General features: G+C 40.4%; 1 protein-coding gene across 1 annotated transcript in view; it reads left to right on the top strand.

The window, feature by feature from the left end:
- Positions 1 to 3,359: 3,359 nt before the first annotated feature.
- Positions 3,360 to 21,570, top strand: part of TOP6BL (TOP6B like initiator of meiotic double strand breaks) — a gene marked incomplete at both ends in the record, with an annotated part of 91,112 nt that continues 72,901 nt past the window's right edge. The window contains 3 exons of the mRNA XM_082844886.1: positions 3,360 to 3,389; positions 5,373 to 5,514; positions 11,470 to 11,523. Coding sequence (XP_082701012.1) covers positions 3,360 to 3,389; positions 5,373 to 5,514; positions 11,470 to 11,523 — 226 coding nt within the window. The remainder of the gene's footprint in view (positions 3,390 to 5,372; positions 5,515 to 11,469; positions 11,524 to 21,570) is intronic.

The raw sequence follows: 21,570 nt of genomic DNA on the forward strand, positions 1-21,570 counted from the left end.
CTTTCTGACCCCTGATAGGGAAGCAGAGGGAGGTGAGTCATGAAGCTGCCCCAGATTCTGTGCTCCAGGTGGAGAAGGCCTCAAGAAGGTGAAGGGATGAGCTAATCTGAGCTTCCTGGCCCCATTTCCAGGGATGTGATTAGTGGAGAGGCACCTGGGACCTGCTCCATTTCAGGAAACCCGGTTATGGGAACTGGTGGGGCACAGCCTTGGCTCAGGACCCGAGAGAGGCAGTTAACCCTTTCCTATTGCCTATATGAGAAGCAGGCTCTCAACAGATTCCCAGGGGGAAAGAAACTACTCAAGTGGACTTAATTTTGCAACAGCCTGATAAGGGGGACCTCAGGGATATTTTCCACGTAAGTGCCTAGGGTCATCTCTTCGGGGCCTTTGAATGCTGTAGGGGAGCCTGAGAACAAGGTAGCTCCTAAGAAGTATCCAGGAATGATATACACAGAGAGGGCACATTCAAAAGGGAAAGACAGCTCAACAGTTCCTAAAATGTCACTGTTCACCTGGTAGCATTCCCTAGGATGTTCTGGCTCCGCTCAAACCCTTGGGTTTGGGTCAGAATCAATCCGGGGCTCTTTTGCCCAGACAGGGCATTTCTTCTCAGAATAAACAGCATGTCCCAAAGTGGACATGCAACAGTAATCCAAATCCTGAGGTAGGTGGAGGAATGCAGAGTCAATATGCCACTAAGTCTAAGGACAGGGGAGAACTGGCCCTCTGAAGACACTGGTAATATGACCCTGAACTCCAGGGCTGAAGATGTCCAGAGCAGCATCCAAAGGCTCCTCGGTTGACCTGGTTGACTAAGGTGACCTTAACCTCACACAGGTCATTTCGTTTCTTTGGGCCTCAAATTTTTTCATCTATTGGGGATCCCTGATAACCTCTACTACAATCCCTTCTGGCTCTAACACTCCACTGCTCTGAGGATGGGGTCTAAGTAAAAACAGTTTTAATAATGTGGAGTCAGTCCAACAGTATGTTAATTACTAGACCTCAAACAGGATGGGGGCACACACCGATGGGCGAAAGAAGGGTGGGAACTGTGGCTCATTCAAGTGTTAGTTTGTAGGGAGGTGAGGGTACCTGAGTTCACTGTCTTAGCTTTTGCACGGAGGGGTTGGCTTCTCATGGTAATGTTAATGTCCCTGTACTACAGAACTCTGAGACAAGCAGTTAGGCAGTCATATCCACGTGGGAGAAGGAATGAGTGGTTAAGAGATTTTTATTTGAGATGCTGGCTCCGCCATTTACAAACTCAGTGTCATACAACCTCTTCTTGGAAGCTCGTTCTCATCATTAATAAAACAATGATAATAACACTTCCCTTAACAAGACTGGGAGGATTACTTAAGATAAAGGAAAGGTGAAGACCACTTAGCACAGAGTAAGTGCCCACCACATGGCAAGCCTGTATCAAACTTTGCTGACTACAATGGCTTATGTGGTGGCAATCCTGATGGCAGGCCCTCGGATCACAGGCTCCCTTCCTCACTTCTGCCTACATCTGGCTGTGTCCCTGGCCACCTCTGTTAGGCCTCCCCTGCATCTAGAATGGTATTGGGTATTCCACTGCATGTTCATCCCTGATGCTCACTCCAAGGCCAAGAGCTGGAAGCAGGACGACCAACTCACTTGAAGTACTTCTACATTGGCAGCTGTTCCTCCACCCTTCCTTCCCAGTGTCATTCTCAAGGTGGGGCATTTTCTGCTGAGCCAACACTCTCCATGGGAAACATTTTAAAGAGCCATCTTCAGCATCTTGGTTTCTCACCCATCAGATAGTGAAGATAACAATTATCTCACAAGATACTTGTGAGGGTAAAAAAAATTGATGTAAAGAGCCAGTGGTATCCTACAACAGGTAGTCATTCAATCTTAGCTCCCTTCCCCTTGGCAACTCCCCTTCCTAAAGGGGACACCCGAGAGAGAAGAGAGTGAAAGGGAGAGGAAGGCTCCAACGATTCCCCAAAAATCAGTTCTCATATCAAGTCCAAGATGGTTTTATGATGAATTTTCCATAAATAAAAGCCACCTTTCTGCAATAGATCTACCTATTGAGCAACAGAGATGGGGAGGGTGGTCAACAGTGCTGAGCAAAGGTGGACAAGGCTCTGTGATTCAGGTCTCAATAGTCATGTCCTCTGGAGTAGCACCAAGGTTATGTACTGGACAGGCACTCTGCCAGCTCCGCTGCCTGTTCTGCCCAGTCCTGGCTTTCTGGAGCTGGGGTGGAAGAATTTTCCTTGAAGGAAAGCAGCCAAAACCCTGCACCACCCTTCTCCTTGGGCAACGCTCTGCCAGGCAGGCCAGGCAGGACTCTCTCTCACCAGTTTTCTTTTGGATGCCTGAGGAACCAATTGCCAAATCATCAGTTTGGGCTCAAGCCCCTCTTACCATGCTCCTCCATGAAAAGCCCTGAGTTCAGCAGCTGCATTCTGGAGGACTACCTTCCCGATCAGTTGGGAATGCTCTTGGAAATCCCCGGAGCTTCTGTCAGCTGGAGCCTAAGAAATCCAGGTCCTGTCGTTGGCATATTTAGTGCACAAACTTGCGGGGCTTGTGCCCTTCCAGATCGTGCCTAGGGGCTGGCTGGGCACCCTGGGATTAAGCTGGGGATCTGCTTGGGACAGGCTGCCAGATAGAATGCAAGACGCCCAGTCTTGAATTTCAGAAGAACGAATTTTTTTTAGTATACATATGTCCCAAATATTGCATGGGATACACATATGACTAAAAAATTGTTTTCTTTTAATTATTATTTTTTAAAATCTGAAATTCAAATTTAACTCTTTTTTAACTTGCCAAGGGTGGGAAACCAGAGGTTGGCCTGGGGCACTTGGGGCAGTCCCCCCTAGAGGTGAGACTGTTTGGAGGTCAAGCACCGGTTTGGGGATCTCGCTTCCGGCACCGGCAGCCCTTCTCCCGGCGGAGGCAAAGAGCTGAGGGCTGCACCTCGCGCTGGGACCGTGGAAACGTTCTTTCGGGAGGAAGGGAGGAGTGGTGGCCTGTCCTCATTCTTGCTCGCTTGCAGCCTCGGTTACCACCCGCGGGCTCTCCCCAACCCCGCAGCCTGCCCAGCCGCCGGCCCACGGACCTCCGCTACCGCGGGAACCCTCCGCACCACTCCTAGCAGGTCCTCGCTGCTCGCCGCAGGGGAGAAGGGCGGGGCGGAGCGGCGCTGAGTGCGCAGGCGCGGCGAACCGGTGGGCGGGGCTCGCTCGCGCGCGCGGGCGGGAAGGGACGGCGTCGCGCGGCCGGGCGTGGGCGTGGGCGTGGGCGCGGGCGGAGGTCGAATCCCTGGCGGGCGCCCAGCGATTGGGCGTCGCTACTGCTCGCCGCGCGGAATGGAGGGGACGGCCGTGGCTGTCTGCGAGGTGATGCCGGGAAGGGAGTGAAAGCGGAGGAGGACACTCTGAGGAGACGGGCCTTGTGAGGAGGCCGCGAAGTTTGGGCAGAGGGGTCTGGCTTTGCCTGAGGGGGAGAAGGAAGGTTCGGGAATGACAGGATTCGGTGAAAGTCACCGTGTCCCTCGCGGGGTTGTGAGGAGCAGAGGAGAAGTGGGGCGTGGGAGCATCTGGGCAGTAAAGCCCGCGGGGTGCTCAGTGAGGAGAATTTGGTCAGTGGGTGGCATGGCCGTCCTCTGAGCGCTGGTGTCGACCCCACCTGACAGCTGAGAAAACCGAGGCTCAGGCAGCTCAAGTGTTTGCCAAACCTCAGCGGACGCCCAGGTTCAAGCGCGGATGCCAGCCCAGGAGGACCCGCCCGTGCCGGGGAGGGCGAGCAGAAAGCAGGGGTGGGCGGCCTGGGGGGAAGTCGGGGCCGTCCGGTGCCAAGTGGGAGCGAGGGAAAGCCGTATCCGGCCCGCGGGTCAACCGAGGTGTGGAGGGGATTCCTGGGTCAGGTCCCAGAGCAGCTGCCTGATGAGAGGCTGAGGTTCGGAGGCCTCACTCACCCAGCTCGGACCACAGCACGCGCCAGAGATGCTCTGGGGGTGGGACTGAACACTGGCCCCGACTTGCCACCTTTGTTCATTCATGACAGCGTTTCTACAGCCTTACGTGATTGAATTCTTAACTACTGGCCTCGTATTAGACAGATTAACTACTAGTACGTAACTACTAGGCAGGTGAAATAGGACCAGAGGCCACAAGGGGTTCACCTGAAGGCACCTCGAGTTCTCCCAGGCTTCCTGCCTTCTTTGTTATCAGAGAGAGTTGGAGGTTTAGATTTTACCGATGACAGAACCTAGCATAGAACCCAGAGCTTCTGACTCACAGGCTGATGTTCTCTTCCCAACTGCTCTCTCATTATGGATAAAGAAACTGCGGGAAAATCTGAACAGAGGGAGCACAGTAAGTCAGAGGATGTGTGAAGGAAAGTGTTAGACTGTAGAAATGCCTGGAAACCTTTCTTACAAACTGGTACAGATTGGGATCTTAGTTCCCAAGTTCTCGTGCTGGGATCTCCCTGCCTTTAAAAAGAAAGGGGGGGGGCGTGTAGTAATTTTCGCTATGGTACCTCAGTGTGGAAGTGAGAGTCTACTTTCATAAATAGTAATGGAAATTAAATACAATATATTTTATCTTAAAATGGTCTCATCAAGATTGAATGTTTTACCAAGATATCGTGGAGACCTGTTAAACTTAAAATATCGTGTGCAGATGAATTTGTTAGAAATAATAGCTAATATTTATTAAGCATTTACTATATACCAGGCACTGTGTTAAACATTTTGCACATATTGTTTTGTTTACGTTCAGCAGCTGCTGTATGTGGTAGATTTGTCCTCATTTTTATAAATGAGGAAGCTGAGGTACAGAGAAGTTAAGTAATTTGTGCAAGGTCACATGCTAGTGTTTGGCTCATCAGGGATTCAAACCCAGGCATCTGCTTCTGGAGCCAATGCTCTCAACTAGTATTCTGACCCTCAGAAGTGTTGATTTAATGAAAGGTAAAGGTGATTCACAAGCAGATGCCATTCTTATTCATAATCTTCATGTTGGCTTTTATTTAGGGAGAAGAAAAAAATAAAACAGGAAAAACAAACTCCCACTTAATTTTTTCAAATTATTATTTCCAGATGAACTTATCCTTTGAATAAAACAATTTTTTGTCTCCATTTCCTGTCTTGGACATTGTGTTGAATTTCGCTGTCTCCTTTTTTATGTCACTCACCTAGCTGTTTCTTCTGTTTAGACACAATGCTTCGTTCTTAACAATTGTAAATCTGACATTTTGCAAGCAAGAATATTAGTTTTTGGAAATGAGAATTATTAATTTAACTGTGTCATACAAGTTTATTATTACCATGATTTTTTAAAGAAGGTTGTGTTTTCTTTGAATTGTGCCCTTTTCAGATACTGAAATATTTAATTATTCACTGGAGGTGTGAAACAGCAAGAATATCAAAGGGAGCATTGCTAGAAGGAGAGCTAGTGATTTCCATAGAAGCATTAAATTCTAAGCACCAGGCAAATACTCTTCATTGTGTAACAACTAGTAAGTGGAGGAAGAAAAAATATTGATTTCTGTCTTTGTTTTGTCATGATGTTATAGTTTATTTAAAAATTTCAATTAGTCATAATCTTTTATTATGTTATTACTCCAGAGTTGTTCCATAATTAAACTTAAGTGATTATGAAATAAGTATCTGGTGATAGATTTACAAATCTGTCATACAGGAAAGGTGAGTAGGATGACTTATCAAAGGATTATTTATTTTACTGGTTTAAGTTTAGATTGCTCAGAAACAATCTAACTCTTGCTCTTGGTTTTAACCTCCTTTTTCATAGCTAAATTATATTACATTGAATTTTGTATCCTCTTTCGTTCATGTCCAGCCTTTGGTAGTTGGAAAAGAGCCAAAAAAAAAAAATTAAATGATGAGTGGTGCGTACTTTGATAATCCTAACTTGCAGTTAATTTGAAAATATATATCTCTTCCATTTGGCTCTTACTCTTTCATCATTTTTGCCTGTACTCTTGGAAAGCTGTTGCATTGAGTGGCCCTGACACAATTTTCTTGAACTTGTGAAGTGATAACTTTTTTGTCTGTTTTTTGGCTGTGTGTGTGTGTGTGTGTGTGTGTGTGTGTGTGTGTGTGTGTGTGTGTGTAGGTTTATTGAGGAATACTTTGGAATGAAATTGTCCCATCAGCCTTAGGGGAGTCACCCTGAGTCCCAGTTGAGACTGGATAGTACTTTAGGCTCTACAAGACATTTTCTCACCTGAACTGGAATGACCTGTCTTCTCTTTGTTTACCTAGCAGTGAACATCCTCAAGAGGGGTATGATAGTTTGGTTTGCTGTTACTCCACATGAACTCCACTCTGATTGGACAGAGTTCCCACCATTCGTGAGAGAGGTGGTTAGTTACCTGGCTAGGGTGATATTGGTCTGCATATGGTTCTCTTAGCTTGTGCATTGATTCTGATCCAGTAAACTGTGCTCAAGGTGGCAGGGTTGATTTCACTCAAAGAAAGGGACTTGAGCCACAATAGCTTTTGGCAAGAAACTGAATTCCATAGACATTTTGAGCCTAATGGACCTCTTCAGCCCGTCTAGTATAAGGGGCCTTTCTCTTCTGCTTATTGTCTCTTTATTATTTTTATTATTTTTTTGACAGGAGGAAAGGCGATACGTGCTTGTCATGAAACATTATAACATTACAGAAACATATATTATGGAAAATGAGACTCTTCAGTAATCTCACCCCTTGAGATAATTATTAACATTCAGTATATATTCTTCTAGATTTTTCTATGCATATGTTCAGAGTCTTTCACCAGGTAGATAAAAAGCCAGATTGCCAGCATTCTAGGATTGAGGGATTGGGTTGGGGGGAGTGGGGGTGGTTGTATCTTAGCTTTCAATGTTTGTGTTCACTCAATCCGTTTGTTTTTAGTACAACTTTAGTTCCCAGCCCAGAGACCCATGCTTCTATCTTTTCAAAGAATAACCTCTCCCCACCCCCTCACCAAGGTTAGGGAGGGCCAGTTCTTAGAAGGCTGAGTGGAGAAGGGAATCTAAAGATCTGACTCCTTCTTAAATTCATTTTTTCAGCTGACTCTCCTTATTTTGGCTCCCACTACTACTTCCAGAGGTTCCTAATACTGCCATTTTTGAGTCTTTGGGGATTTTGTTGTATAATTGGTGTTGTTTCTTCACCTTTCCCTTTTTTGGCTTATAATTCAATTTTTCAGGTCTTGAGTCCGAAATCCTTTCCCACTAGTCCTTCTGCTTTTCTGTTTCTATAATTTTATTATAATCATCTTTCTCTCTTGTTCTCTAGCTTTGTGGGTTTATTCCTTTAAAAAATACTCCTTTTCCATTTTATTGAGATTTCAGGAGGGAGTAAAAGTAGATGTGTATGTTCAATCTGTCATCTTTACCTGAAAGTGTGGATTGGTGTCATTGGGCTAGGGCTGGGAACTAAACCTGCGGCTGCTGTAACAAAGTATCACAAACTGGGTGGCTTAAAACAAAGTAAATTTATTCTATCACAGTTATGAAGGCCAGAAACCCACAATCAAGATCTCAGCAGGGTTGGTTCCTTCTGGAGGCTCTGAGGGAGAAATCTATTCCTTTTCTCTCTCCTAGCTTCTGGTAGTTGCCAGCAAGCCCTTGGTGTTTCTTGACCTGTGGATGTATTGCTCCAATCTCTGTCTCTGTCTACATGTAATGTCCTCCCTTGTGTTTGTGTCTTCACATGGCCTTCTTATAAGGGCACCAATTGGATTTAGGGCCACTCTAACCCAGTATGACTTCATCTTGATGACATTTATGAAGACCCTATTTCCACGTAAGGTCATATTCACAAGTACTGGGCCTTAGTTCTTCAAAATCTCTTTTAGAGGCACAAAATGCAGCTCACAACAAACCAGAAAATTTTGTTGCTGGAATGGTCCATCTGTGAGAAGCTGAGGGATGACTATATATTAGGTTGGCCAAAAGGTTTTTTCTGTAAGATGGCTCTAGTAGTGTTTAGTTGTCTTTAACTTCATTCAAAACAATTTTGTGGGCTTCCCTGGTGGCGCAGTGGTTGAGAGTCCGCCTGCCGACGCAGGGGACGTGGGTTCGTGCCCCAGTCTGGGAAGATCCCACATGCCGCGGAGCGGCTGGGCCTGTGAGCCTGCGCGTCCGGAGCCTGTGCTCCGCAGTGGGAGAGGCCACAACAGTGAGAGGCCCGCGTAAAGGAAAAAAAAAAAAAAAAAAAAAAAAACAATTTTGTTAGATTGTATTGTGACAGCTGTCATATCAGCGTGCATTTAGTAGCCATTTTAATATTGAAGATGAAAGAAAAAAGCAACATTTTCAGCATATTATGCTTTATTATTTCAAGAAAGGTAAAAACACAACTGAAATGCAAAAAAAAAATTGTGCAGTGTATAGAGAAGGTGCTGTGACTGATTGAATGTGTCAAAAGTTGTTTGCAAAGTTTCGTGCTGGAGATTTCTCACTGGACGATGCTCCACGGTTGGGTAGACCTGTTGAAGTTGATAGGGATCAAATCGAGACATTAATTGAGAACAATCAACATTATACTACACGGGAGATAGCTGACATACTCAAAATATCCAAATCAAGTGTTGAAAGTCATTTGCAGGACTTCCCTGGTGGTGCAGTGGTTAAGAATCCGCCTGCCAATGCAGGGGACATGGATTTGATCCCTGGTCCGGGAAGATCCCACATGCCACTGAGCAACTAAGCTTGTGTGCCACACACAACTACTGAATCTGCATTCTAGAGCCCACGAGCCGCAACTACTGAGCCCACGCACTCTAGGGCCCATGTGCCGCAACTGCTGAAGCCCGCGTGCAAAGAGCCTATGCTCTGCAACAAGAGAAACCACTGCAACAAGCCCGCACACAGCAACGAAGACCCAACGCAGCCAAAAATAAATAAAATTAAAACAGAAATCATTTGCACCAGCTTGGTTATGTTAATTGCATTGATGTTTGGGTTCCACATAAGTTAAGCGAAAAAAACCTTCTTGACTGTATTTCCGCATGTGATTCTCTACTTAAACGTAACGAATGTTACGTTCCATTTTTAAAACAAATTGTGACAGGAGATGAAAAGTGGGTACTGTACAATAAGGTGGAATGGAAGAGATCGTGGGGCAAGCGAAATGAACCACCATCAACAACACCAAAGGCTGGTCTTCATACAAAGAAGGTGATGTTGTGTATATGGTGGGATTGGAAGGGAGTCCTCTATTACAAGCTCCTTCCAGAAAACCAAACGATTAATTCCAACAAGTACTGCTCCCAGTTAGACCAACTGAAAGCAGCACTCTGAAAAGCGTCCGGAATTAGTCAACAGAAAATGCATAATCTTCCATCAGGATAACGCAAGACCGCATGTTTCTTTGATGACCAGGTGAAAACTTGGCTGGGAAGTTCTGATTCATCCATTGTATTCACCAGACATTGCACGTTCAGATTTCCATTTATTTCGGTCTTTACGGAATTCTTTTAATGGAAATTTCAATTCCCTTGAAGACTGTGAAAGGCACCTGGCCCAGTTCTTTGCTCAAAAAGATAAAAAGTTTTGGGAAGATGGAATTATGAAGTTGCCTGAAAAGTGGCAGAAGGTAGTGGAACAAAACTGTGAATACGTTGTTCAATAAAGTTCTTGGTAAAAATGAAAAATGTTTTATTTTTACTTAAAAACTGAAGGAAATTTTTTGCCAACCCAGTAGTTTTTCCTATCAGTAATTGTTGAAGGCTTTAACAAGTATTATTACTGCAGTGTTTCCCAAAATGTGTGCTACAGGATGTTTATATAAATTATGAGAAAGGAGTTATGCAGTCATCTAAACTTGAGGAATGCTGGTTAAAATCAAATGAGTTTTGTTACTTTAGATCTTCTCAGAACCTTTAATATGCAAGCACGGGCTGTGAATCTTTAAAAATGGGCTGTAGCATATAGCATTTCCCAAACATATTTGACCTCGTAGCTTTTTAAAAAATCATCTTCTGTAAAGAGAATTTGGGGGAATGCTGTGGCTTTAAAAATATGTGTTCTGTCATCTTTGCATTTGAAGGGTAGCACTTTATTTAATACGGAAAGTTTAGAAGCATAGCTGAAAATTTGGGGTTGGGTGTGGAGCAGGCAGAATGATTGCTCTCCCTGCACATGTTCACCCAAAGTGACCCATTTTCAACAATTGTTGATATGATACTTGTTAAAACTAAGAAAGGTTGTTAGAGGGAACAGTGTGATATATGCAGTTGAGAAACATCATGGACACACTGTGAGACATACAGTTTGTGGCTTGTTTCTTGTTGATACTCTAGCTCCTTGCTAATCACTGGTGTCGGCCTGCTACCACCTTCCATCCGTGTCCCAATCACAATCACCCAGAATCAGTGTATCAGTATGAGGAACACTAAGTTTAAAAAAAAAAAAAGATTGTTTTTGTTAAATATTCTATGCTACCTGGGCTCAAGCCTTTTGAAATATGTATCATTTATCCAGAATCATTCAAAATCTGGAGATCTAGAACGATGCTATCTGATAGAACTTTTTGTGATGATGGAAATGTTCTTTATGCTGTTCAGTACCGTAGCCATTAGCCACGCTCGGCTATTGAACACTTGAAATGTGGCTAGTGTGACTGAGGAACAGTTTCTCATTTGATTTAATTTAGTTAGATTTAAATAGCCTCATGTAGCTAGTAGCCACTGTATTGGACAGCACACATTTAGAGAATGGTATTGCCTCTCACCCTAGATCAGTGGTTCTTAACCTTTTTTCCCTGCCTGAAGAATACATATTTCTTGAGGGATAGACACATTTCCATTGGTTCTTGTGGCAGTGATTCTTAGATTCTTAACTGTGGGGTCGCATCACTCTGGGGGAAGGCATGTTCTATTTGGGAAAAAAGCCTCCAGGGGATTCTGATCTTTTCCCCCCTCTTAGGTACCTGCTTCCTCCCTTACCGTCTTTCCCTGAAGAATTATTGCTCTAAGTGCCGGAATGTTCAGATTTAGAACTCTAGGTACAGATAATTCTTACCTGATAGTCTAGTAAAGAGTAAATTTACTAAAGAGTAAATTGGTTAAAAGAAAGGCCAAAAATTTTAATTGAATCTCATACTGGAATATGAGTTATTGGCATGATATACTCTGGTTACTAGCAAGAGTCTGTGGTCTTCCTATGATCCTTTTCTATCAGGAATAGTAATATCCAAAGAGGCAGCCCTGGTGTTTAATATAGGTAAAAAGAGTTGCTATTTGGTTCTCATCTCTAAGAAGTTATTCTGCCCCTGAACAGTTGTAGCCTCATAATACTTCTTTGGTGCCTCCATTTTTACTGAATTCATTAGTAGTGACCATCTTTTAATGTTCTGTATCTATAAACAGTGATTTTAGGCTCCCATATGATTCTTTAGATGAAATCCATTGAATTGCTTTATTTATGATACTTCTTTGTATTCTGTTTCTTACAGTTGCTTCTGCAGGAAGCATTTTTGGCGGTTTGGTCCTCAAGAAGATCCTAAAAGGTAAAGAATTACCCAACTTCCACAAGATTAAATCTCTTCCTGTCAATAAATTTGGTATTTTCTGAAACAAATTTAACATATACTGAAAGATAGAGTTGTCAGATTTAGCAAATAAAAATACTGGACACTCACTTAACTTTGAATTTCAGATAAACAATGAATACTTTTTTAGTATATTTGCATGTTCCATGCAGCAGTTTATCCTGTAATTTATCTGAAAATCCTGCTGAAAGATGATCTATAAAATTGTACAGATACAGAAAAATTGTATAGACCTAAGACAAGATACCTAGGTCACTGTAGCTTCTCTGAATACTCTGTATACAACCTCAGGCAGAATTTTCCCAGATGTAAAATACAATTTTTAGTAAAGTATTTGTTCACATCTACCTCAAAGAAATAATATATGGAGAATGCTTTTACTATAAAAGATTTGGGCTGGTATTAATACTGTTTTCCACATGCCAAGGTTTACGGTTTAGGAGTTTTCAGTGACCTTAGTTTTAGAAGTTCTTCTTTCCTTTGATTTGAGAATAATCTAAAACCAAAGGACACACATACATTATTTTAAGGAGACCAAAATGATTTGAGAACCATTGTGCTTTCATTTTTATCTTTTATGGTTGTGTGGCTTGTAAATATTATCTAATGGGTCTGTCTTTTCCTAATGAGTGGTTAATTTACAAATTTTACAAAACAATTTTTTTAAAAGAAACTTTCCCCAACTAAACCTGGAATATAAATAGATTGTGGTGTGTTTTTTTTAACTTTTTATTTTATATTGGAGTACAGTTAATTAACTGTGGTGGGATTTTTTTGACTTATGTTTGTCACTGCTTTAAGAAAATATGCTATATATTAAATATAGAAACAATCAAAAAGCTACATTAGAAGGGTATAATGTTATAAAGTAAATGTTTGTGAAATGTATTACCGTTGGACTTTTTCAAATAGCGGGGTTTCTTAATGCTTTTTAAAATACAATCAATTTAAAATTTTAATTTATACCCAGATTTCCAGCAACTCAATTACTGCATAAACCAAAGTACCTTCCTTTATCTTGGTCTTATCAAAGAAAAGAGAAACTATTTTTTTGCAACTCACAATATGAAAGACTAAAGACATAAACATGTAGGAAACAGTTCTACCTTTTGAAACTTCTTATTTGAAGTAATTTTTAGTTTAAGCATGGGGATTTAAAAGTGCTTGCTTGTTAATTTAAGGGTCATCAGGTGTATTCCCTTTAGCCTTTGAAATTGTCTTGGCCCTCTGAATCTACCTTCCAGCTGTCTGTACACTGGATTCCTAATAAACCTCAGCTTTTTGCTCTGTGGTCCTAATTTGTTTAGATTCTGCTTGGTGTGCACACATTTAAAAGCAGTAATTGTGGAGGAAAAGTAATAAAACAAAAAATTGAGATTTTTGTTCTTAGCTGCATAACAGATGTACTGTGGGAGCTTGGGTAGAATGTTCTCCCTGTAGTAATAATCAAAATGATGATTTATTGAGCATTTACTGTGTGCTGAGCTTTGTGCTTGACACAGAGGGGTTACAGTGGTGAATATGATAGATTTGATTTCTCCCCTTAGTGCCATATTTAAGATATCTTAATCATCTGATTATACTGCCTCCCAAAGCCTATGCCTAGAAGAAAGAGAGAATCAGCTTACTGTCCTGGAGAGTTTGCTGCAATTCTAAGACTTTTAGAAAATCTGAATTCAACTTTAAGAATCATGAGTTGACTGCCTCAAAATCATCTAGTCTATTTATCAATCTTTAGTTCTCTTCCTTTTTGGATTATGCCACTGAGATGATGCAAAGAGTGGAAAGGCATTCTTAATGCCATTGCTCCAGTTAAATGTGTGAAGGTGCTTTGAAAGAAATGAAAATTCATAAAAATAAAAGGGAATATGTTATTAACTCTAGGGAGGAGATAGGAATATTTCCTGCAACTTAAACCTAAACTGCACAATGGGTGGTTAGATCATACATAGTGCTGCTTCTTTGTCTAATATTTGTGAAAGTGCTTTGAAAAAAGTGAAAAGCCATGTAAGTACAAAGAAATGGTTTTATTATCATTGTTAATAATAGGGAGAAGGTATTGAGTATAGTTTATGGAATAACCACCTATTTATTATGCTAATACAAACTTTAGACAGTTTGTGTCATGTTGACTTAGTTTTAATTTGTTATTTTAAAAGCTCAAAGCAATTTTGTGCATATTTATTTAGTCTGTTTTCATATCTTTGTGATGAAGTGGAGGTGGCTAACTTTTTGTACAAAGAGGAAGTAGTGTACATCAAATACACAATAAAAATTGAGTCATTTGCTCATAGTCAATCACATTTAGTAACCGACTTTAGCCTGTCTTCTCTCTAGCTGTTAGGGCTCATGATATTAACTTCCACTTAATAATGCTATTCATTCTTACTAATTAGTAACAAAAATGACTCAGTGAAGCTCACAAAGGAAGCTGTCCAAGACTAAGATTTGAATTCCTTAGCTTCCTGACTTATGTACCATTAATTATGCCTTTATTACTCTTGTTACTTATTTAGCATTCCTATAACCTTATTAGCAAACTGCTTTGAATCGGTCTATTCACAGATCTTTACACTATGTAATTAACTTCATCAGGAAGTCTCTGGTGGCTGATTCATTAACCGTCAGATTTCCCAGTGCTAAAGAATTATGTATCTGTACAAAATTCATATGCCTCTGAATTCAGTTTGTTAGCTATGTCATCCTCTTCATTGCTCAGTTGATTTCTCTCAGTGCCTAAAAAGAGGTCTGCCCTCTCTTTAGGGGAACTGTACTGTTGTAGAGCCATCCATCTTCAGTTTTCTTTACTCTTCAATCTATTCTATCAGAGTTGTATCAAGGTACTTTTTCTCTGGATCTGGACCACTTCAGATCAGTTCCTATACAAACAGGCTCATATTTCTGGGTGTTTTATTTATGCTGGATTAATAAATGATGACCAAGATAATCTCCCTGTTTTTCTACCTCTCTAATAGTTTATGTTCTTTTTAAGTTTTCTTTTGTCTGTGGTACCTAACTGTTTGAACTTTTGTCCAGTAAACCTTTATTGAACCTCTACCTTGCCACAAGAAAGTTATAGTGAGAGGTACCTCTGAAAATAAAATACAGTGTGATAAGTACCATAGTGCTTCTTTGGTAACACAGAGGATATTCTCTAAAGTTCAGTCACCAATATGCCTTTCTTCCTTTTATTATTCTGCATCATTATTCTACGTTTACTTCAGATATCTTCTGCTTTTAAGGCTTTAACTATTATTTCTATGTTGATGAGACATTTTTTTGTCTCTATCTCTAATGTGTTTCTAGCTTTGATTGTCAATTGGACTATTCCATTTGAGGGTTCCTCTGGAATATCATGTGTAACATGTCTCAAATAGGGTTCATTTTCTTAAACTAACTTGCTGTGTAATCTCCATTCCTTTCAGTGATGCTAACATTTTCATAATTCTCCAGGCTTAAAAGTTTTGGCTTTTTTTGAGGGGAAGGGGAGGCTTCTCCTTTTCTTTTCTCCATTATCTAATGTAATTGAATTTTTGGTTAATTTTGCTTTTATAGTGTAGAATTATTATTTATTAAATTATTTATTAATTTAAACACAGCTTTATATTCCTCCCTTAATGACTCCCAATTGCTTATTAGAATAAAACACCTCAGACCCGACTTGAGGTACTCTGTCAATTAGAGTAATCTTCTGCACTTTGAAGGATGATGCTCATTAAGATAGATAAATTCTTACGTGTTTAAAAATTCTCATTCCTTTATATTAACATATTTACTACTATTCTGCATCATATAGTTATCCATTTATGTAGAAATCCATTTACATATTCATTTGTTATCCATTTATGTAGAACTAATTCTATCATAAATATCTATTTGGTGAAACGGGATAGCTTTAGCTTGTCCTTCTTGCCCAGATCTAGAAGCTACTTCCTAACATGTCCTTACTTTAGTGAAGAAAAGAAGGAAAAGAAAGGGTAGAAGAGAGTGATGAGTTGGAGGAATATGAAAAAAGCCATATATATATAGGTCTTTATTTATTTCACTGTTTTTTTGTCTCTCCTAGTCATACTATTTTTACTTGTTTTTTAATCTTATTTTAAATATCTCCTCATTCCCATGTTTATTGACATAATTTAATGCTTTACTAAAATACAGTTTGGCCAATCATTTAAAAAAATGTTCATGTATTTTTCCCAAGTAAGAAAATTTACAACTTTGTTTTCTTCAAAAGACTAGATAGGAATACCAACCCTTGAAAGTGGGGAAGACAGTTTTGCTGTTGATGTACGGTTACATAGTTATGATAGTTCAGCTTTTGCCTCCAAAATGGCATCAGGGAGATTTAAAACGAAAAATACTTAGTTTTGTCCCTTTTGTTAATTTGTTGGGAATGGAAGTCAGGAGTTGTGCTTTTCATACATTAGAGAGATTGATGTGTCCAGGCTTGCTCAACACTGAGTGAAAAACTCACAATGATGAACTCTTGGATGTCTGACTTAATATATGTTTTTAAAATCTGAGATGCTCATAGTCAAAAATTTAAAATCTATTATAATTTTCTATCTTACAAGATCAACAACTCTAAATCTCACTACTTATCTAACACTTTTTCTCCTGGGAGCTCGTTTTGTAGACATGACCTCATTCTCGAGAGATAGGTCAGACATAAGTTATCACCATTTCTGTTTCAGAGATGAGGAAACTGAGACTTACCTCAGTCTCCGATATTAAGTTTAGAAGTAAGGGAAGAGCTTGGGGACTTAGGTCATTGGTTATCCTGTGAGTCCACACTTAACCCTCACGCTTTTGATACATTCTAAATAGTCTCTTGCTGCTAAATTTGCATAACACATGGAAAGATTTTATAAAGACAAGATTGATTGAAGATCAAGAGAAGTTAAAATAAATGAATTTGTCTTCTTTTGTTTCTTTAATATTTAAATATGCCCTTTATTGGTTTGAGGAAGTTCTCTTTTAGCCCTGGCTTGCTGAGAGTTTTTATTAGGAATGGATGTTGGATTTTATCGAATGATTTTATGCATTTATTGAGAAGATCATATGATTTTTCTTTTTTAGGCTGTTAATATGGTGAATTACATTGATTTTCAAATGTTAAACCAACTTTGCATTTCTGGGATAAATCCCAGTTGGCCATTGATGCATTATGTATCCTTTTTATGTATTGTTGGATTTGATTTGCTGACATTTTATTTATTTATTTAAAAAAATTTTTTAAAAATAAATTTATTTATTTTGTTTATTTTTAGTTTTGGCTGTGTTAGGTCTTTGTTTCTGCGCACAGGCTTTCTCTAGTTGAGGCGAGTGGGGGCAACTCTTCATTGCAGTGCGTGGGCTTCTTATTGTGGTGGCTTCTCTTGTTGTGGAGCACGGGCTCTAGGCACGTGGGCTTCAGCAGTTGTGGCTCACAAGCTCAGTAGTTGTGGCTCGCAGGCTCTAGAGTGCAGGCTCAGTAGTTGTGGCGCACGGGCTTAGTTGCTCCACAGCATGTGAAATCTTCCCGGACCAGGGCTCGAACCTGTGTCCCTTGCATTGGCAGGCAGATTCTTAACCACTGTGCCACCAGGGAAGCCTGATTTACTGACATTTAAAAAATAATTTTTCCATCTGTGTTCATAAGAGATATTTGTAGTTTTCTTTTCTTTTAATGACTTTATTTTGGTATCAGAGTAATGCTGACTTTATAAAATGAATTAGGATGTATTCTCTGTTCTTCAATTGTCTAGAAGAATTTCTGTGGAAGGTATTATTTCTTCCTTAAATATTTGGTACAATTCATCAAAGGAAGCCATCCGGGCCTGATTTTTCCTTTGTGGGAAATATATATATATATTTTTTTGCGGTATGTGGGCCTCTCACCGTTGTCGCCTCTCCCGTTGCGGAGCACAGGCTCCGGACACGCAGGCTCAGCGGCCATGGCTCACGGGCCTAGCTCCTCCGCGGTATGTGGGATCTTCCCGGACCGGGGCACGAACCCGTGTCCCCTACATCGGCAGGCGGACTCTCAACCACTGCGCCACCAGGGGAGCCCTGTGGGAAATATTTTAACTACAAATTCAATTTCTTTGATGATTATAGAGCTATTCAGGTTATTTTGTTTTTGAGTAAGTGTGAATAGTTTGTACCTTTCAAGGAATTTGTCCATTTCATCTAAGTTGTTAAATTTATTGACATAAAATTGTTCATAATATACCCTTATTATCCTTCCAACACTTGTAGAATCTCTAGCAATATCACCTCTCTCACTCCTGATGTTGGTGGTTTATATTCGTCTCTCTCTCTTACTTTCTCACTTTCTCTTTCTTTAATCAGTCTCGCTAGAACCATATTCTTTCTGTTGTATTCTGTTTCATTGATTTTCACTCTGATCTTTTATTCTTTCCTTTCTTCTGCTTGTTTTGGATCTCTTTTGCTTTTCTGTTTCTAGTTTCTCAAAGTGGAAGCTGTAATCATTGATTTGAGACCATTCTTTTTTACACTGAAGTCATGATATTCTTTTAAATAGTTCTTTTAATAGTTCTAAAGTTTTAAAATTATATTTAATTATTATTATAATTATAATTAATCTAGAGTTTATGTTTATTTATGATACAAGTTAGGAATCTAATTTAAATCTTTTCCTTTCCCCAATAATTTGTGTTATTATGCTTTCATAAACTAGGGCTCTATATATGCTTGGATCTGTTTCTGGGTGCTCTAGTCTTTATGTCTGTCCCTAGGCTGGTATCATAGAGTCTTATTTCCTAAAGTTTTAGAATTAATCTTGTTGTATGATAGGGCAAATCCCCCCTCCTTATTTTTTTCCAGAATTGCCTTTGGTTTTTAAAACCATTATCTTACTTATGAATTTTTTTTAAATTTATTTTTGGCTGCTTTGGGTCTTCGTTGCTGTGCGTGGGCTTTCTCTAGTTGAGGTGGGTGGGAGCTACTCTTCTTTGTGGTGCACGGGCTTCTTATTGCGGTGGCTTCTCTTGTTGTGGAGCACAGGCTCTAGGTGCATGGGCTTCAGTATTTGTGGCACGTGGGCTCAGTAGTTGTGGCTCCCGGGCTCTAGAGTGCAGGCTCAGTAGTTGTGGCGCACGGGCTTAGTTGCTCTGCGGCATGTGGGATCTTCCCGGACCAGGGCTCGAACCTGTGTCCCCTGCATTGGCAGGTGGATTCCCAACCACTGTGCCACCAGGGAAGTCCCGCCTATGAATTTTATAGTTAGTTAAGTTCCATGAAAAATCTTATTGTGATCTTGATTGTTATTATTCTGAATTTGTAGGTTAATTTGGTAGCAATTAGCATTTTTATAGTATTAAGTGTTTCTGTGAGTTGATATACTTTATCATTTATTTAGATCTTCTTTTTCTTAAAAAAATATGTTATTTAATTTTAATTGTCACAACTGGGAGGTAGGCCCTATAATCTCCAGTATATAGATTCTAGAGAATAAGGGACTCTCGCAAGAGCACCTGGCTAGTAAAGCTGAAGCCTGCCTGACTCCAGAGGCCATTTTGCTAGATTTTATTATTTGTTTGAAATATTTTCTTCTCTCCCTATGGGCTGGGCCATGTAACTTGCTTGGGCCAGTGAAATGCGAATGGAAGTAATATGCACCACCTCCCAGTAGAAGCTTTAAGAGCCAGTGTGTTTTTCAGTCATAGCTCCTTTTCTTCTGCTGTGAGGCTAGGATGCCAGGCTAGGATGCCTATGATGGAAGGTGCTCCTTTAGCCTGGATTCTGCTTTGGAATGACTCCTTTCTGTGCTTGCCTGGCATGCCTCTTAATTGGTTTCTAGAGTTCTCAAAAAGGCAATTTGATATTGTTGTTAAGTTTGGTATCTCCAAGGGAGAGTGAGGGCCTGAGACTTGCTCTTCTGCCATCTTGCTGACGTCATTCCTATTTAGATCTTGTTTTATGTTAACACTTCTTTATGTTAACACTTCTTTTCATAAGTCCTAGACATCTTTTGTTGTATTTATTCCTAGTGTCTTATAGTTTTTATTGCTATTGTGAGTGGTATTCATTTTTTCAATATTACTGACTTGAACTGTTAAAATTTTGATAATTTATCTGTAGGTTCTGTTGGATCTTCTATAAGGACAATCAAAGCATTTCTAAATTCTTACCGTTTTTTTCTTTTCATTTTCACTTCTTTTATGGCTTCTTTTCCTTGTCATATTGCATTAGATAGAACAGTATTAGTATTGGATAGAAGAGCACAGGTGATATTAGGCATCTGCGTCTTGCCTTCCTTCAATGATATTACTTAAAATTCTACCATACAGGGCTTCCCTGGTGGCGCAGTGGTTAAGAATCCGCCTGCCAATGCAGGGGACACGGGTTCGAGCCCTGGTGCGGGAAGATCCCACATGCCGTGGAGCAACTAAGCCCGTGTGCCACAACTACTGAGCCTGCGCTCTAGAGCCCGCGAGCCACAACTACTGAAGCCCGTGTGCCACAACTACTGAAGCCCGCGTGCCTAGAGCCTGTGCTCTACAACAAGAGAAGCCACCACAATGAGAAGCCTGTGCCCCGCAACAAAGGGTAGCCCCCGCTCACTGCAACTAGAGAAAGCCTGCGTGCAGCAGTGAAGACCCAATGCAGCCAAAAATTAAATAAATGAATAAATAAATAAAAATTTCTACCATACAGTATGATTTTACTATAGTTTTTTGATATTTGCTCCTTGTCAGGTTAAGGAATTTCTCTTCTTAATTTGCCAGTAGTGTTTGTTATAAATGAGTATTGTATTTTCAAAAGTGCTTTTTCTACATCTTTTGGGATTATGATGTGTTTTTTTAAGTCTTTAATCTATTAATATGATGAGTTATGGTGATAGACTTTCTGATAAAAAACACCCTTGCTGGTTGTTTTCATTATATAATTGTTACATATCCTGGATTTAACTTTTGCATCTATATTCCTAGTGAGATTGGTTTATATTGTCCTTGTCTTATTTTGGTACCAAGATTATACTAGCTTTGTAAAATGAGTTGAGTAGGTTTATCCATTTCTGTTCTCGAACTTTTTGTATCTGTTCTCTGAAAATTTGGTAAAACTACCCTGTAAAAAAATCATTTGAACCTGGTATTTTGGGGGTGTGGGAGGTGAAGAAGGAATTATTTTTGATAACCAACTTGCTTTCTTTAATAATGTTTGGCTTAAGTTTTCTATTTCCCCTAGAGCCAATTTTGGAAATACAGTTGATCCTTGAACAACATGGGGGGTTGGGCCGCCGACCCCACCCAAAATCTGCGTACTGTTATCTCTGCCTCAAAAACAAATGAATTGATGAACGACTCACCCAAGGGCAGGAAGTTGAAACCGTTTGGATAGAATCAGGACTCAAACCCTAGTTCTTTTGATTCCACGTATTGTGATCTCTAATCAGACAGAAACTTTTCCCCACACTTAATTAAAGATCTGTAAAATGAAAACGCAGGTGCTATAGTTATTGAAAAAAAATCAGCATATAAGTGGACCCGCGCAGTTCAAATGCATGTTGTTCAAGGCTCAACTGTATATGTATATTAAAAAAGAAAAATGCATGCACGCGCACACACACACACACACACATTATCCCTTATTCCTTTTAATTCATTCATCCAGTACATATTTATTGAGCACCTGCTATGTGTTCGGCATTTCATCTTAGTTTTCAGATTAATTGATGTGAAGTTATTTATAGTATTGTTTAAAAAATTTTTATTTTTTATTTTTGGCTGCTGGTTGGGTCTTTGTTGCTGCACGTGGGCTTTCTCTAGTTGCGGCGAGCGAGGTCTACTCTTCGATGTGGCGTGGGGACTTCTCATTGCGGTGGCTTCTCGTTGTAGAGCATGGGCTCTAGGCGTGCAAGCTTCAGTAGTTGCAGCATGCCGGCTCAGTAGTTGTGGCACGCGGGCCCTAAAGCACATGGGCTTCAGTAGTAGCGGCATGTGGGCTCAGTAGTCGTGGCTTGCAGGCTCTAGAGTGCAGGCTCAGTAGTTGTGGCATGTG

Source organism: Leucopleurus acutus (assembly GCF_964270905.1).
Source record: "Leucopleurus acutus genome assembly, chromosome: 8".
Classification (NCBI taxonomy): Eukaryota; Metazoa; Chordata; class Mammalia; order Artiodactyla; family Delphinidae; genus Leucopleurus; species Leucopleurus acutus.